The sequence below is a fragment of the Coregonus lavaretus genome (genome assembly GCF_964263955.1).
Source record: "Coregonus lavaretus genome assembly, chromosome: 22".
In the NCBI taxonomy this organism is placed as follows: Eukaryota; Metazoa; Chordata; class Actinopteri; order Salmoniformes; family Salmonidae; genus Coregonus; species Coregonus lavaretus.
The window spans coordinates 22,290,953-22,308,878 of NC_140009.1; the positions used below are offsets into that span (position 1 = coordinate 22,290,953).

Consider the following 17,926-nt stretch of genomic DNA (forward strand, 5'->3'; position numbering starts at 1 on the left):
TGCACCAACTGGTTTTTATCTCACCGTTTCCTTGCTGAGTAATTACAGCCGACTATCTTTGTCCTGATTGTCGGGCAGCTGGTGATGATTATAGCTTACTCTGCCCTACTTTCCCTCCTCCAGCGTATCCATCCGCCTGCCCAGCACAAGTGGTTCGGACGGCTCACCGTTCAGGTCGGTGTCAGAGTGGCTGGAGTCCATCAAGATGAGCCAGTACAGCGAGAACTTCACCTGCGCCGGAGTGGTCACCATGGACCAGGTGCTGCAGATGAAGAACGTGTGAGTAGTGTTTTTCTAAAGCATCTTATTAGATTTTTGTGGGACGTTCTGTCTGTTACTTGATGAGATGATGTTCATCAAAACAATTGATTACAAAAAAAGACAATCCTAAGATTGGATGAGAGATGGAAGCTACAATCTATCTGCAATATTAAAGCTGATCTGATAAAAAAATATATAAGATTGGATGAGCATATAGGAATGTATTAAATAGATATGTATAGAGTACATGCACAATGGAGAACAACTGGTTCCCAAGCTAAGTCCATTCTTAGTTTTCCAAACCATGTTATGGATGTGACTTCTGCTGAGTGTTTGGGGTTTTTGTTTTTGAAAAAGTAGATTTCGACAGCCAGAGAACCGTTTAAGGACAATATAAACTCCGGCCTCTCCACAACTCAAGAAAACGAGTGAGATGGAAAAAAATAATGGAGAGCGAGAAAGAGCAGGCTCATTTGCGATGGCCTTGTGGCGGTGACTTGTGGTTTGCTCCCTCCCCTCTTTTGTGCCCTCCCTTCCCTTTTTTCAATGATTTCTCTCATCCCTCCTTCCCCACACCAGCAGCCTGAAACCGCGGGTCCTGGCTGTGTAGGGCAAAGGCCCTCGTGGCTTATGCAACATGAAAGGACGAGGAGGAGGAGGAGAAGAAGAAGAAGAGAGAACAGCCACTAGACTAGAAGGGGCAATGTGGAGATAGAGTAGAACAGTTGTGGATAAGGAGATGACTTTGGACCATCGCACACCCCAAAAAGTTAACAAAATACCCAGACGAAGGCACTGTAACCCTAAATATTATATCACTCAATCAGTAAATACAGTATCTGGGAGGTAGATAGTCTGCAACTTTCTTCATTTTCTGTAGAGCTATGGGAGACGGAACACATCTACCGACGAGGCTTTCCTTTTAATCCTAAGAAAGAGGGCTGTGTGGAAACGGGAAACGTCTTTTGAAGTGTGTGTCATATTCCGTGGTGAGATTTTACGGTCCCTTGCTCCATCTCTTGTCATCTGGTAGCACTCGACTGAACTATTTACGACACTCCCTCTGCTCGCCAGGCAACTGATTCATGGGCGAGATGGAGAATCCTCATTAACTAATTAAGACTGTAATTAAACCTGGTAATGAGGGACTTGGATGTGGCACGCCTTCGCCAGGTTCTGTCACGTGTGGCTGTGTGAGGGGTTTACCTCATGTTTGCCCTTCCTTGAAAATGAGAAACTGTCCTCCTGGCTAGTCCCTAGAGGTTATTTTCAATAGGGTGCTAACTTTGCTTTCACATCCAGTTTCATATTGATTACCTAAATGAAGGGAAGATGGAAGAATTAGTTTGAAAGGGAATCCGAACCAGGTCAAGACGTGAATTCCCCAGTTGCTATCCAGTGGCACTATAGCTCAATTGCTCTCTTGTGCTTTCTTTTTCACAGGGATATCAAGAACATTGGCGTAAGACTGCCCGGCCACCTGAAGAGAATTGCATACAGCATCCTGGGCTTGAAAGACCAGACCAGCACACTGAGTGTATTTGCAGTGTGACCCAATACTAGTGGTGCAGGAATTTGAGTCGGGCACTGAATCGGGCAGCACTCTGACTGAACTTTGAACTCTGTGTTGGACTGGACTGGAGCGGAGCTGCAGGGACGGCTTTGGACAGGCAAACTGAACACGTCTTAGGGACATGGTCTAGCCAAAAGAGACTGACAATACTGTACAATCTTAAAGATTTGTAACAGACTTGTTAAGCGTATCCAAAAAAAGGAATGGAGAATTTTTACAGCAATAAATGTATTGATGAGACTGTGTATATATTATAGTGTATATATTTTGTATTATCCATGTCAGTTGTACAGATACAGTTCATTGCCCAATCTTTGTTTATATTTTGTTTGCATGCTTCTCATCTCACCCCTGAAACTAATCAAGTGATAGAAGTCTTGGAATGGCTTGTACCGAGGTTGTCTCTTGCTTCCGTAGCACCTAATATTGAGAAGAGAAAATTAAGATAAGTGACAAAACCACTTAAACTTAGTTTAACCAAAGCAATTCTTTGTGTGAAGTGGCCTTTTGGGAATGAGTCTGGTGGTGTTGGTGCCAGTGAAATGCATTGTGGTCCATGTAATCTCTTGCTAAACTAATGAGAATGGACTCGAAGCAGAGTAGACCTGAAAGGGCCCGGGCAGGACATTTACATTTTAGTCATTTAGCAGACGCTCTTATCCAGAGTGACTTACAGTTAGTGAGTGCATACATTTTCATACTGGCCCCCCATGGGAATCGAACCCACAACCCTGGCGTTGCAAGCGCCATGCTCTACCAACTGAGCTACACGGGGCCCACATACGTTAACATGATGTTGCATTGGTGTATGCCACAGTCTTGAGGTTTTTGTCTTAGTCCAGGTTGGGGTGTTGTTGGCTACTGTTGTGCCTTATCTGGGCTTGATTCAGATGTCAAGCTATCATATGAATTTGAGTTTATATGAAAATAACGTGTGAAAAGATATGAGGTACTCATCATGTTCAGTTTAACTGGCCGCAAAGGCTTGTGTTAATCGATTGGGATCAAGAACATCACTTATAATGAAGCACTTCAATAAGTAACAATTGGGTTGAGTTGCCATTATTATTATCATCATGCCATAGGAAGATCATTTGAAATAAAATGAGGCAGCTGAAAGAATTTGTTTATATTTGGGTCGTTCCACGAAATGAGTTCCTTTTGCGTCCCTTTGATATTTTAAGTAGAAATTGTGCACACAAAAAAACATGTTATAGTAAATTAAGTGCCCTTTAAAATAGACCACATGGTAAATTCAACAAATCAGATTTTTTTATATGAATGAATACTTGCTAAAGTGCCATAATGCAGCATTTTGACATGTCCCTTTGTTCATCCTCTTTGACTTCTAGGAAGATTTTAACCCACTTAACCCCAAAAGTTGTAAAGCCCTAGTTATTTTGTTGCCTTGACAGTCATTTCTGAAGATTATTATTCATTTCATGTTAGTGATTCCATGATTATTCTTTTTTAACACCTGTCCCTTATTTTAAGGTCAACCCTGTTACGTGAAATAGTCTTGTTTTAATATGTTGAAACTATTCCTTTTTAAATATTTTATTTTCAAAAGAGACATTGAACATCTAATAGTAAAATATTAGTGTAAAAGCAGGTGAGCTGGTTCTACTCTTTGGCCGTTTTGTTGTGGAAAACTGAGTGGGTCGAGCATAACATGTCAACCCTGAGTGGCGCAGTGGTCTAAGGCACTGCATCGCAGTGCTAACTGTGCCACTAGAGATCCTGGTTCGAATCCAGGCTCTGTCGCAGCCGGCCGCGACCGGGAGACTCATGGGCGGCGCACAATTGGCCCAGCGTCGTCCAGGGTAGGGGAGGGAATGGCCGGCAGGGATGTAGCTCAGTTGATAGAGCATGGCGTTTGCAACGCCAGGGTTGTGGGTTCGATTCCCACGGGGGGGCAGTATAAAAAAATATGTATTCACTAACTGTAAGTCGCTCTGGATAAGAGCGTCTGCTAAATTACTAAAATGTAAAATGTAAATGTAAACCCTGTTACCCATAGATAGACAGGCTAGAAATCTTTTAACAATGTAATTGTTTGTGAAGCTTGCATTCAATTGCCACTCCCTGCTGCACACAAGCTTCCATTCCCACTGTCACAAGGGGATTTATGGCTGCTTTAAGATGAAGTCGTCAACCCTGTTACTTTATTTGGCACTTAATAGGCAGTTACTATAGTAATTTTTTTACTTAACCTCTGAGATGGGGGGGGGGAGTTTTTTAAAATTATTTTATAAATTTTAACGTGCTCTTTGACAGAATTGTATTATTATGTGAAATAAAATGTTATTTTCACCAAGTTACACTACTCGAAAGGTACCTAATTGGTGGAACGACCCATTTAATGATGGATTTAATTTTGAAAGGTATTGTGTCAAGCTTTATCAAGTCAGGATTACATTATTAGTGTGTGCCTTTTTTCAAAGTTGGTTGAAAGTACAAATACCCAAAATTTTTCTATTAAATAGATGATTTAGGATTAGAAATGCTTGTTGCGATTTCAGAGAATGTGAAGTGTAGTTTTTTTAAAATCAGAACTTAGATTTACTATTATTTTCTTGTTCCAATTGCTTTATCCATATTTCTTATTTGGTGTTCAGTAACAAGTGTTTTATGGGATGAAACTATTTGCTTTGAGAATGCAGATACCATTACACTTGGTTTATTATTTTTCCTCTCAATGCATTTCACTGATAAAGTGCCTGTTTCTGGTAATACCAAGAAAGTATCAATTTTCTTCAGTCTTAATTGACCAGCTCATCCATATCCAATCATTTTCCCAGATCTGTTTGTGCTCTTGCCAACACACCAAACAATGGAGTTGGCAGATCTGGTACTAGCCTATATCCAAAAGACAGTGTGCATTATTTATCCCAGTGCTCTAAAAAGATGACTGCAAATCAGTTTGTTACTGACTCTCTTCACTACTTCACTTTTTGCTGTAACTTTTTTGGACTGTCTTATTTCACAAATCTTGACTTACATTTTTGCCTTTTGTATAATTTGACTTTTTAAGCATATTTTACTGCTTTTTATATGAAAGTAACAAATGTGATGTTCAATTTAGGTAACTTTCATCAAAGGGATGTCCAACACTCTTAATGTAGCTGTCTTTCAGACAAATTAGCAGTTTCCTGATTTAAAAGTAAACTCTGTTTTATACTTTATTTAATAGTCTATTTATTTTTTACTTTTATTTATTGACATAATTACACTGAGCTGAGATTTATTTGTAATTGAAGGTTGACTTTCAGTCACAAACTTTTCGTTGCCTTTCATTCATATTTGATTCCATTTGTTGCCGTTGACTAATGATTGACGTGCCAAAAAACACCACTTACAATAAAGCCTGAAATTTGATTTCCTTTTGCATTGTCCACTTATTGATGTAATTTACAAACACGGTACTGAGGATTTCGTTTTTCTGTATGAATGTGTTTTCCCCCCAGATAGGCTACAGGGGAAATTATGTTTAAAATAAACCTGGATATCATTTTAATGTGGCTGTTTTATATTTACTCATTTTGCGTCACAAACATCTATTTTCTTATGTTAAAGAGTAGTGCATTACAATAACTTAATTCCAGTATTGGATTGATATGAATGCAGTTCCTGTGTCAACATCACTGAAATAATTTGAGATAGAAAGGGCATTAGATTATCATAGCAAATAAATTAACAGTGATGTAAAAAGCTAGACTTGATAACTGCTTAATCAGAGTTGGTCCAAACGTTAAACATTCTCAATGCCTTGATGATTATCTTGTGTTTTTGTTTGTTACAAAATGTAAATATCTTGATCTACAATTAAATGACTTTCCCCATTTGGGAAATCACCAACGTAGTATCAGAACTTCTCCCATAAACTTTAGGCTTATGTTTAACTCGATATAATAAGACCAATCATTAGCCACTTACTCAACTGGCAACATTGGCTTTTCAAGATTTAAGATCTCTAATGAGTCATGGTCAACATGCAGATGACTGAAAACCACTGTGCCATGCAGTCTGGCAAGCCCAGACCTGCCCTTCTCTAAGTTGCACTTGGTGGTGTTGACCAAGCCTCTCCTAATCTCATTCAGGTTAACCTTGGATCTGGCGCCGTCCATTTTGAATTAGCTGGGGTTGATTGATGCAGGTAATAAAGCATATAATGCCTTCCATAGATAAGATGAACAAACGAGAAAACTAATGTAAACATTTAAATACGGAATTAATCTAGCTGGGAAAGTGGGCCAACAAACAACTAACAGGTAGACCAAGCATGGCAACAGTGATAGTCATGTAAGCATGACTTTGTCATGGTCTTTGTCCTTGACTTAGCCTACAATGTGTGTTCTAGGACTCTGAGGTGAATGTGATGCCTAGAAATAGTCACGGCTTTGTGTGAACAGAAAAAACTACAAGGAAGTCTTCTACCATTTTCCATCCTCAGGGTTCCACCCTTACAATGTGTCTCATATGTGGTGGAACCTTTTTTTCTATGGTCCCAGAGGGAAAAACAAGAGCAGAACCACAAGCTATTTATTTGCTAAATGTGTGTGTTGATGTTTGTGTGGGAATCCATGTCAGAATGTATTTAAGCCAACAAGCAGTTGCTGTATGTTTTGTCATAACAAAATGTCTACACGGACTGAGTTGACCTTTGTATTTTATTATCTATGCACACTGACAGGGCCCTACACACTACACCCACTGATACTCCAACACACATATAAATACTCACTCCATCATTTTCTCACACACGCATAATATGCACTTCTTATTTCTTATTTTTATATTGTGTGTGTTTTTGTTCTACCTTGTTATTTTTAGTATTACATTGTTATTGATTGTCGGGTTTAGAGCTAGCAAGAAAGGCATTTCACTGTACTTGTGCATGTGACATTAAAACTTGAAACTTGTCAGTGTCTGTATGTACAGTAATATCATTTTGTGTGTGTGTGTGCATGCAGATATTTGTGCGCAGTTTAGCTGCAGGCCACAATAGCATTTGTGGTGATTGTGTTGAAGGCTTTGAGTCGATGCCTGCGTCTGGGACACATGGTTAAAGTAAAGCCTACCCTGTGGATTCTTCTGTGTGGGGGCCCGCTGTGGCTTTCACTCTTTATAGCAATCCTCCTTTTTGTGGCTTTAAAGATGTCTCTGTTCTTCTGGAAAATGGCCATTGTGGAAAAGAAACGACCATGCTACTGTTCATGTATGACTTCTCTCGTCTGCTCCTGTTTTGTTCTGGGTAGCTCTCATTTTCATGTGTGGATTCAAAACTGGCAACACTGTGGAATTTACATCCATACTAATTTTAGAGATGGGTTCCTGACCAAAAAACACATCCTCCAATTTGTGTCTATATTGGTCTTCCTTCTTCTTTCAGCTCCCCTTTCTTTCTCTTACTCTCATGCTTTAGAAAATTATTCTCTTCTTAAGTCTTTCCCCAATTTTCCAGTTTTCTTTGCATTGTCATCTAAAAAGTGCTATAAGATTATTGCAGTGTTTCTGATTGCTAGCACAATTGCTGAAACAATGCATATAAATATAAATTGATACCTGAATACTGAAGATAAAAGCAACTTTTTGTCTCTGTTTTCTGGTACTAGGCTTGGGCCCCAGAGACCTTTCCATACCGGGCGCGGTACCAGAAAACAGAGACAAAAAGTTGTTGTTACCTTCAGTATTCAGTCTGTGCTTCTGAATTTTACAGAATACAGTTTAATTGCTGTTTATATGTCTGTGTGGAGTCTCATTGGTGCTTCATAGCAGGAGGATCTTGCTCTGCAAAAGCTTTTAGATTTTAACGCCACACAGCCTGGGTGGTATAGTCTTAAATAGTTGTACATGTGGGCCCCAGGTTCGGTCTAAATAGTTCTCAATTTGGATTAGCCATTTAACCCCCTAGAGTCGATTGACGCACCGGTGCGTCAATCTAAGTAAGTAACCTAATAAAAAAAATCACCATCAAAATCCGTCTGTTTAAACTAGAGATTTTTTGCATTGAATGCGTCTCAATCCACCGCATCTGCGGATGTCGCACTTCCGCATCTGCGGTGAAAGGTGGCAGGGCTAGAGCGGTGTTTGTCAGACCATGAGACTCACGAAAACGTCTGTAGCGTCCGAACAGTTTGACATACAAACTATTATGGTCACCGCTCTATGGAAAGGGGAGACTCTCACGAACACTATGGTGGTCTCTGTTTTGCTCTACAACCCCCACAAGTGTCAGGGGACTCGTCTGAAGTCAGTACCGTCGATGTGCCAACTTCTGTTTGTAGCGTCTGAACCGTCTGGGCTACAAACTAATGTGACTCGTCTGAAGGTAACCCAGTACCGGTTTTAAAAAATGAATGGAAGTATGAAGGTAGTTTTGTGCCTACCCAAAAATGGGGTTAAATATGTGTAAAAAAAGTAAAACAATATTTCCTGAGCTTTCTTAAATCTCCTAGATATTGGACAGATATTATGATACATTTTCTTACTGTATTTTTTGCCATTTATGAATGGGTTAATCAGTGCGTTTCTCCGGGCTATAGCAGAAAGGGGCAAATTCAATATTTTATCAAATACATTTTTTTATACCTAAAGGGGCCCTAAAAGTCCAAATCAAATAGCTAAATGATCCATAGTATGACCATCTTCAAACAATTCCATATGTCAGCTTAGAACCCCCCACCCCCACACCCCCTCCCCCAACAGCTTAGACTTTTAAGAATCAAGCCTCAATAATATTCACTCTCTCCAGTGTTGCTACCTCCTCTGGATAAATGAACCTTCAGGGTTTAACACATTTCACAGAAAACAAACAAACACAAAAACGATAAGACCATTCTTCCATTTCTCTTGGTCCACGGTCTTGCGCAGCCCCCCCCCCCCCCCCCCCTCCTAATTTCCTCCTGTCTACATATGTTTTGGGGGCCATTAATCGTTGGTGCACAATGTGAACTCCACCAGATAATTACAGTCATTAAACCAATTAGGAGGCAGATGGAGGAGGAGGCTTCGTCTGGCCCTGAGGCCTCCTATCCCTGTTATCCAGGACTGAGCCTTGGCTCTGGCATCGCTTTAAGAACCAAGGGAAATTACTTAAGCCCAGTTTTGAATTAATGCAATTTCCTGACAGTGAGGCCATAGACCTTGCCAATTTAGCTGCAGGCAAGGCATCATAGCCCAAAAGCCCAAGCTTTTGAGCACAAGGCGGCCATTTAGGTTTGTGTCATCGAAACGTGTCGTGCAGAGCTAAAAGTGCTACCCGTAGTTTCGGAGAGAAAGAGGAAAAAAGGGAAAAGGAGATTAGGAAAGACAGGAGAAGGGGAAAAAGAGAGCAGTCAATTCTGTCCATGTGAGATAAGCCCCTTTTTATGGTGGTCTATGAGAGAGTTTCGAATTACCTGAGGCTTATTTGATCGAATAGAGGTTTCATTATATTTAAGCTGTTACAAATGTACTGATATAAGTGGATGCACGTGGCATTCCAGCAACTTTGAGAAAAAAAACTTAGTTGTGTCTGTAGTTCACACGCGTATCTGCCCTCTCATTGGCTAGAATGGTCCCACCTGATCTCGCCTACCATCATTGAGGACATGTATTTCCATCGTTAGAGCGGTCACTTGAATATCTTGTCAATATAATAGATAACCTTTGCAGTGGTTTTCAATTCCATCCTGCAATCGTTGAGTCAATGTTTTGGTTTCATTGTGCTGGGAACAGTAGGAGCATTATGCATGTTCAGGAAACAGTTCTAAGCCATCAGCGAGTCAAATGGGCTACAACTCTCCACATGTTGGGAAAGCCACAGACACCTCCCTGTAAAGTCTCATATGGTTAACTGTGTTGGACACGTATCTGTACCCTTTGTTGTTTCAGTCAAATGTTTCCCAGTGGTCATATTGTTATGCTTGGCCCATGTGTCGGTGAACTCTGAAAAGAGTGCAGTTGTGACATTAGCAGATGTTAGAGAAAATAAATAACGTCTTCATGGACAGTGTTTTGAATTATGGATTTTCATCATTATGGATTTTTTTTTTTACAACTAAATGGTTAAAATCTTGTAAACAATTGAAAGTAAAATTGCTTATTTACAAAAAGATTTCCCATTTTCTCTATAGGACCTTTCACTTCCAAATCTGAAAAGGGATCAAATTCATCAAAATGCAATTATTGGTCCATATTACTCTGCAAATTACCAGTGCTCAGTCTGATATCAAATTTCAATTGCATTCTCTCAGATAAAGATTGCTTTTGTATTCCATCAGCCTTAATATCTTTTGTGATCATGTATTTTTCTCCAGAGAAAGAAACTATGCCCCTTGTAGCTACACAAATAATTACAAACCTTGCCAATAAGCTACCTGTAAAACATAGGCGGGTTGGTTGTTTAGCAACAAAACCAACGCGTGCGCAACTATGGGGCAAAACAGATGGGGTTGGCTTAGACTGTTGATAAAATGTAAACTGTATTTAGTCTCTAAATGTTTATTGAAAACACAAATACATTTGCACAATGAGCACTTGTCTCTAAATTACATGGTTACAGTTGTTGGTTAGCTAGCTAGCAAATGTTAGCCATATCAGCATAGACATGACATTTGAGTCAAAACACCTCAAAACAAGACATGGTATAAATAACAAGATACAACGATCTGAAATGAGCCACCTACAATTCCCCACATGGCAGTTTCTTGTCATTGTTGCTAACTATGTGACATTGTCAGCCAACCCGTCTATACAAAAATCAAAGTCTATGCTCTATGCAAGTTCTATTATTATCAACAAAAAGTCTAATTAGAAACTGAAAAAAGTTTATACTGTCTCATAACTGTCTCATTACATTGTAAGTCCCTTGTTTACACTATAAGTGTAGCCTATGACCTCTGTGTTTATATAGTTTTAAAGTATTGTGAAATGTTGGAACAATCTCCACATCAGACACCTAATAAAACAAAAGCCTATTTGCTATTCGCATCAGTACTTAACAAAGACATCCTATTGTCTTAATTTAACGCTGAATCTTTTGCATGGTGCTACTCTGCAGATGTCTATGTTTATCTCTGACTCTCCTGAGTCAAAACAACAAAGTCTCTTTTAATTAAATTACTGATTCATTTGTGTCCATTCATTTGTGTCGTTTTTGGCGTCAGAAGCATGTCAACACACTGGCGACAGAGAGGAACATGGGGAGTCAATACAAGCTTCTCAGTAATAACACACTCTGACAATAGAAAGTTGTTGATTTAGGCACTGGATTTGAGAATAGTTATTTATCTACGCTCCCTAGAAAGAGGTTTACAGAAGGCGTGGGGTTGAGACAGGTTATGGGATAGAGGGGAGAGGACATGAGGAGAGTTGAGGAGTTGAGGGCCAGGCTAGTGCACTCCAGGGAAGGCAATGATTGACACTTCTGGGATAGTGTATGTTTCATGTAGAATCCTTGACATAAAGTTGGGTTGTGTGTGTGTATGTGTGTGTGTGTGTGTGTATGTGTGTGTGTGTGTGTGTGTGTGTGTGTGTGTGTGTGTGTGTGTGTGTGTGTGTGTGTGTGTGTGTGTGTGTGTGTGTGTGTGTGTGTGTATGTGTGTGTGTGTATGTGTGTGTGTGTGTGTGTGTGCGCGTGTGGTTATTTCATTTATTCAGTGTTGGAAATGCTGCACTTTTATCTGAATACCAGCAGAGGTCAGGCTCTTCCTACATACTCTTCTTTCTCCTCTTCCATTCAGATAAAACAATTTAGCCATATCGCCTTACATTTGACATTTTAGTCATTTAGCAGATGCTCTTATCCAGAGCGACTTACAGTTAGTGAGTGCATACATTTTCATACTTCACTGCTTTAATCTTGCTACTTAAAGGACATCTTTGCAGGCTCTTTTCAGTTCGCTGATCCTAGGAATGCAGGATATTTTCAGTAATTACTCAATTTATCACAACTAATCTAGTCCTCCATCTTCAAATACATGTCATCACACATTCACCTCCTTCCCTCCTTACCCAATTAGCACAGAAAAGCTGGAACGCATAGAGTAGGGGGTTGCTATGGGAACATGATTTTCCCAATGAGGAGTATTCAACCATTGCAGGGGATGATGTCACCACATGGAGCCCCAGTTAGAACATTATAAGGGTTGGGGGCACTTTGTGTTGAGACAAAGTAGACAGAAGGAATATAACAGGTACACACATGTTCGCCTTGTGTTAATTTCGCTCACTAGATTTTACAGCTATGCAACACTTGGATTTAGGAAATGAGTATTGTGTAGACAGACACCATAAAACTCTGTAGTCTCAACTGGCAATCGCGGCTACCGTCACGGTTGCATGTGTATGATATATTACTGATACATTTGGCACTCAAATCCAATGTACGTTCATGGTCAATGTGTGTGAACTGGCTTTTAGCTCAGTAACCCTTCAAGCTCTGAGTTGGAGATCTGTATCAAGCATATTGTCTGTGGCTAGATACTAGTCTAATCATATCACCAAACCACAGTAATGTTATGAGCATAGCTCTATCTCCATATGTCTCCTCTCTCCATATGTCAGAGGTGGAAGTGTGAGTGTGAAAGTATATTTCAGGATACACTCAGGTCTCTCAGCAGCCAAAGGGTGCAGAGAGAGAATAAAGAGAGGGGAGAGGAGAGGAGAGGAGAGGAGAGGAGAGGAGAGGAGAGGAGAGGAGAGGAGAGGAGAGGAGAGGAGAGGAGAGGAGAGGAGGGGCAGCAAACGGGCATTCAGACTTACCCCCCTTTCCCACTCTCCTCTCTCTCTCTTTACTCTCGCTGTCTCCTTCTCCCTCCTCTCCAGTACGAGAGATGACAGGCAATGCTTCAGCATACTGCGAGAAAGAGACCTGGCGTATCATCCCTCTTTAGTTTACTTTGTTCTCGCTGCCTCTCTTAGCTTCTTCCTGGACCAGTCTTTCTGTTTGCTTTGTTTCTCTCTCTCTCTCCCCTCATCCCCACATCTCTCTGACATGATGGTAAACAGATAACTGACCGGCTGTCTCGTCACCATGGGTACCTGCCTCTGCAAAGGTCACAAAGGTCAGTGCCTCTGTCTGTCCGGCCCTCTGTGTGCCCGTCAGTCCCTCTTTCAGTCCATGGTTGTCACATGGAATATGGGGTTGGTTGTCACTATCGACTGTGTGTCTTTTTTCCAGTGTGTGTGTGTGTGTGTTTGCATGTGTGTGTGTGCGTGTGCGTGCGTGTGTTTGTGTACTCTGGGGGGAACCTTGAGGAGACATCTACAACAGTGGAGGCTGCTTATGGGAGGAAGGCTCATAATAATGGCTGGCACGGAATTAATGGAATGGCATCAAACACCTGGAAACCATGTGTTAGATGTATTTTATACCATTCCACTGATTCCGCTCCAGCCATTACCACGAGCCCGTTCTCCCCAATTAAGGTGCCACCAACCTCCTGTGATCTTCAGTCTGTCCAAATATTTTTATTGTCTCATACACCGGATAGGTGGAATGAAATGTGTTGTTTTACAGGGTCAGCCATAGTAGTACGTTGCCCCTGGAGCAAATTAGGGTTAAGTGCCTTGCTCAAGGGAACATCGAAAGATTTTTCACCTTGTCGGCTCGGGTATTCGAACAGTGACCTGGACCAATACTCTAACCGCTAGGCTACCTGCTGCCCTTCCCACCTGCCCACCTGCCCACAGACACTTTTCACTTTCCATTACTAGTGGGGGATGCAATTTGACCCCACAAGGACAGTAAACTTGCTATTGGCTTCAAAGAGTAAACAGCTCCTTGACCCGATAATGTAATTTTGATGGAGCTCAATAGAGCGTGATAGAGCCCATCTGCCTGTATGGATGGATGCAGGATGGATTTGTAAATCTTTGATCCAGCTGGGAGCAATTTCTTTATGCATGTGTGCGTGTGTGTTTGTGTGTGTGTGTGTGTGTGTGCGTGTGTTTGTGCGATTGTGTGTGTGTATGTGTGTGTGTGTGTGTGTGTGTTCGTGACTGAAGTAAATTGATTGGGATCACTCTCCCTCTGTTGCTCCCATGTTTCCATAGCAACAGCCAATTGTATTGACAACAACTCCTGGGGGATCACCAACGTGCGTGTGTCTGTGTGTGTGTGTGTGTGTGTGTGTGTGTGCTTGTGTGTGTGTGCCTGTTTCCGCCACTGGCTCATCTGATTACCCAGATCCCAGAGAAAAGACTTGGACCGTATTAATTAATGTCCCTTCTAGGTCTCATCAACGTCAATTAACGAGCCCGTCCTCCCCAATTAAGGTGCCACCAACCTCCTGTGACGCACGCACACAAGCACATAACACCAGTGTGTTTGATTCCCTACAGAGCTCCAGAGTGCCCAGCAGCATCCCATGGAGGTTCTGCAGTCCCAGCCTGGCAAGGTCTGTTCTCACACCACTGTATGTCAATCCTGTACTGTCACTGTTTAACGAAACAATATTGTTATTCTCAGACTATTCTCTGATTGGCATTATTTAACTACTGAAAGTTGAAAGATTGTTCCAGTCTAACATAGAATATCGCCATAGAAAACGTCCCAATATTGCTTCAAAAAAGCATTCAGAATTCACTCTAGTCAAAGCCCCAGTGTCTGTCCATAAAGACAAAGGTATTGTGTCTAGTCATTGAATAACCATGAGCATTGATATGTCTATTCCTCATTCTATGCAGCCGTTTCAGTTTAGTTTTTGTTGCAACATTTTCATTTACTCACACTCACTTTTACGTGTTAGCAGGAGTGCAGATTAAGATCTATAAATGTCACTTGTTTTCCTCATTATCACCTCCACACCTGGGAACTGTGTACGTGTGTGTGTACTTCAATGGAGGCTGCTGAGGGGAGGACGGCTGATAATAATGTCTGGAACGGAACGAATGGAATGGCATCAAACCATGTGTTTGATGTATTTGATACCATTCCACCTATTCTGCTCCAGCCATTACCACAAGCCCATCCTACCCAATTAAGGTGCCACCAACCTCCTGTGGTGTACTTGTATGTATGCCTGTGTGTGCGTGCGTGCATGCCTGTGTGTGTGTGTGCGCGCATGTGTCTGTCCGTCTCCATCGGTGTCTGTGTCTATCTGAGCGTGTGTGTACAAGTACAGATGCAGGATCTTAATTTGACCACCCTGTTGTTGCAGGAAATGTCCTGCATAGCAGGAAATGCAAACTTATAGTGTATTCAAGGTTTTAAAAGTTTGTGATTTCCGTTTTAAAATGTCAGACTTGATTTGTCCTAACAAAAAATGTATTAACCCCTACAAAAATGACAATTAATTATAATCCACACTATAATTCACATTTCCTGTTGCTGCAGGATTATTTTCCTGCTGTGAGAAACTGGTCAAATTAAGATCCTATATCTGTAAGTATATTTGAGTGCATTTGTGTCTTTCTATACGTGTGTGTGTGTTCTAGTATGAGTGTGTGTGCCTTGTGCATTTGTGTGAGTGCCTAAAGTTGCCCTGGTGTATTGTATTGTGTTGTGTTGTGTTGTGTGTGTGCAGGGCGGCCACCCTCCATCCAACTGCAGTATGTCAGAGAAGAAGAGCAGCAGTAGTTATGACATTGGGGAGTTGGCCACTTCCTCCCTGATGGGTGAGACATGCCCAGATTGACTTGTTTTCATTATGAATCGTTCATTTGAGACGGAAAAGCCAGCCAGTCTCTCTGGGAGATTGCTAATGTAATTTCACTCACCCAATGTGTCATATCTCTCTCTCTCTCTCTGCATGCACACACACGAATGCGCACGCATGCACACACACACACACACACACACACACACTCACATACACACTCACATTCACACTGACATACACACTCTCTCTCTCTCACGCTCTGCTTCTCTAGTCTCTTCTCCCTTTGCTCTAAACTCCTTTACCCTTCCACCTGTTTCTTTTTGCTTCACCTCTCCAGCCTCTCTCAGCTGTAAGTTAATCATTGTGGCTAATGTGTTCTGGCTTTCTGAACATTTTCTCCAGAGAGAGCCCCCTTTAATCTTTTATAATGATAATATATTAATATATTCAACAAATAGAGTGCAGAGGGGCTAACTGCTGAAAGGTTTTCCCTCTAATGAAGACTGCCTTCTTTGAGAAAATAGCTTTACCAAAAGGCTCTCTCAACTAATAATTCCTCTCCCTCTTTTTCATCCCATCAACCCTTTCCACCTTTCCCCCTTTCCTCCTTATGTCATTTCCATCATTCCCTTCCCTGTTTCTCTCCCTCCTTTTTCTTCACAAATACCCTTTCACCTCTCTCCCTCTCTCTCTCTCTCAGGACTGGTGGTGATGATCAAGGAGCACATCACCAAGCCCACGGCCATGGCCCAGGGGCGCGTTGCACACCTCATAGAGTGGAAGGGCTGGGGGGGCGGGGGTGAAGGAGGGGGTGACCTGCAGGAAGATGAGCAGCTCTATTCTCACCTGACCGACGAGATCAAGGAGGCCCGCTTCGCCGCAGGTGAGCAGAGAGGAAACAAAGCCTTGGGTATGTCCCAAATGGCACCATACTCCCTATATATTGCACTACCCTGGTCAAATGAAGTGCACTATATAGGGAACACAACCCTTACACAACCCTTACATTTCACGCTTCTGCCTCTAACCTTAGGAAACTATTTTCCACCTTCTCCTCCCTCCTTAATCCTCCTCTTTATCCCCTCTCTCTCCAGAGCAGAACAAATAATCCTCAGCCTACAGCCTACCCGACCACTTGGAGGCGTCCGCATGGTCCTAAAGCACACCGATGCCTCATTTTGTATCACATTCCAATGATAAAACTGGGGGGGACAAAAATGCAATTTCAGAATGTGGGGGGGACATGTTCCCCCCGTCCCCAGTGAAAGCTGTGCCCCTGCACTGATGAGTGATGGAGTAGGGAAGCCAGCGGGAGGTCTTCTAACCCCTATGTCCCTTGGTTTCTCAGGAGTAGCGGAGCAATTTGCCTTGGCTGAAGCGGCCATGAATGTCTGGTCGATGCACGAAGGCCCAGAACAGCCATCCTCCAGCTTAGACCCTCTGCAAGGTACTGACCATTCACTGACCAGTGCCACATCAAAATAATCCTTGTCAAATGTAGAGGCTTCTTGTATTTAGTTGAATACCATTTCCAACCCATCTTTCCACTTCTTTGTTTCACTAACTGTTTTAGCTCATGTTGAGATGTTCTCTCATGTAATAACCCCTGAATGACAATTTATGTTTTGTCAACTTCCTGTCCCCAGACAGCCACTTTGTGTCTCACTTTCTGTTAGACGTTGGCAGCGTTGGGCTCCCTCAGCATCTGTACAGTATCCACACAAAGGCCAACAACAACTACGATGCCGGCTCCCTGGGGCCTCCACACCCAGCCTTTTCTGTTTCCCCCATATCTCCCCCCTCTCAGCAAGACAGTGAGCGGCGCCCCCCAGAGGATGGGAGGTCTGGAGCTGCAGAGGCCACCACCGTTCGACACGTAGACAGCAGCTCCCTATATGAGGATGAGGTTTTTTACAACTAGCAGAACAGAAGAGAAGACACAAGAGCAATGTTTGGGGAACACTTCCATCCCCACCTTTAAAAAGGGAGACGAAACAGAATCACTACTTTTGGACCAGTGACTGATCAAAATTCATGTTATCTAAAACCCAAAGGAGGAACAGTTCTCAGAAAGTGGGTTTCTAGGAGAAGAATAATCACACAGCAAGGAATTGGGTCGTAGACATATGAGTGAGAGACTTTGTATTTTCAGTTGAAATGTTCAGTTTTTAGACACAGATACGGTGTACGTAGAACCATCTGTAGCCTTTGAGTAAACTTTATTGAATGTACAACATTGTAAATTGTTAAATCATGTGAACTAAGGAATTGTACATAGGAAAATACATCAGTCAAGAATCACTATTCTTCTTTGTGTACATATTGTGTACATTGTACCATAATACGTTCAATTATGTGACACACGTATGGTGGAGTGGCTCGTACACCGTGCAGTTTTTGATTGAATCCAATTTCAATTAGATGGACTGAAAAGATAGATATGGTAATCAGAAGGATTTGCCACAATGAAATGTCAAGCTTGAATTAGCATTACACTCCAGAATGT

At 41.8% G+C, this 17,926-nt stretch overlaps 2 protein-coding genes across 2 annotated transcripts in view; both read left to right on the forward strand.

The window, feature by feature from the left end:
* The window catches only part of epha2b (eph receptor A2 b), a 34,552-nt gene extending 32,237 nt beyond the window's left edge, over nucleotides 1–2,315 (forward strand). The window contains exons 16-17 of the mRNA XM_084187271.1: nucleotides 124–279; nucleotides 1,705–2,315. Coding sequence (XP_084043397.1) covers nucleotides 124–279; nucleotides 1,705–1,813 — 265 coding nt within the window. The 3' untranslated portion in view covers nucleotides 1,814–2,315. The remainder of the gene's footprint in view (nucleotides 1–123; nucleotides 280–1,704) is intronic.
* A 10,536-nt stretch (nucleotides 2,316–12,851) lies between these two features.
* Nucleotides 12,852–17,341, forward strand: fam131c (family with sequence similarity 131 member C; the record flags this gene model as incomplete). The annotated part of the gene is made up of 6 exons (XM_084186739.1): nucleotides 12,852–12,882; nucleotides 14,162–14,217; nucleotides 15,346–15,436; nucleotides 16,121–16,303; nucleotides 16,769–16,867; nucleotides 17,067–17,341. The coding sequence occupies 6 exons, from the start codon at nucleotides 12,852–12,854 to the stop codon at nucleotides 17,339–17,341; spliced, it is 735 nt and encodes a 244-aa protein (XP_084042865.1).
* Between the last annotated feature and the right edge of the window lie 585 nt (nucleotides 17,342–17,926).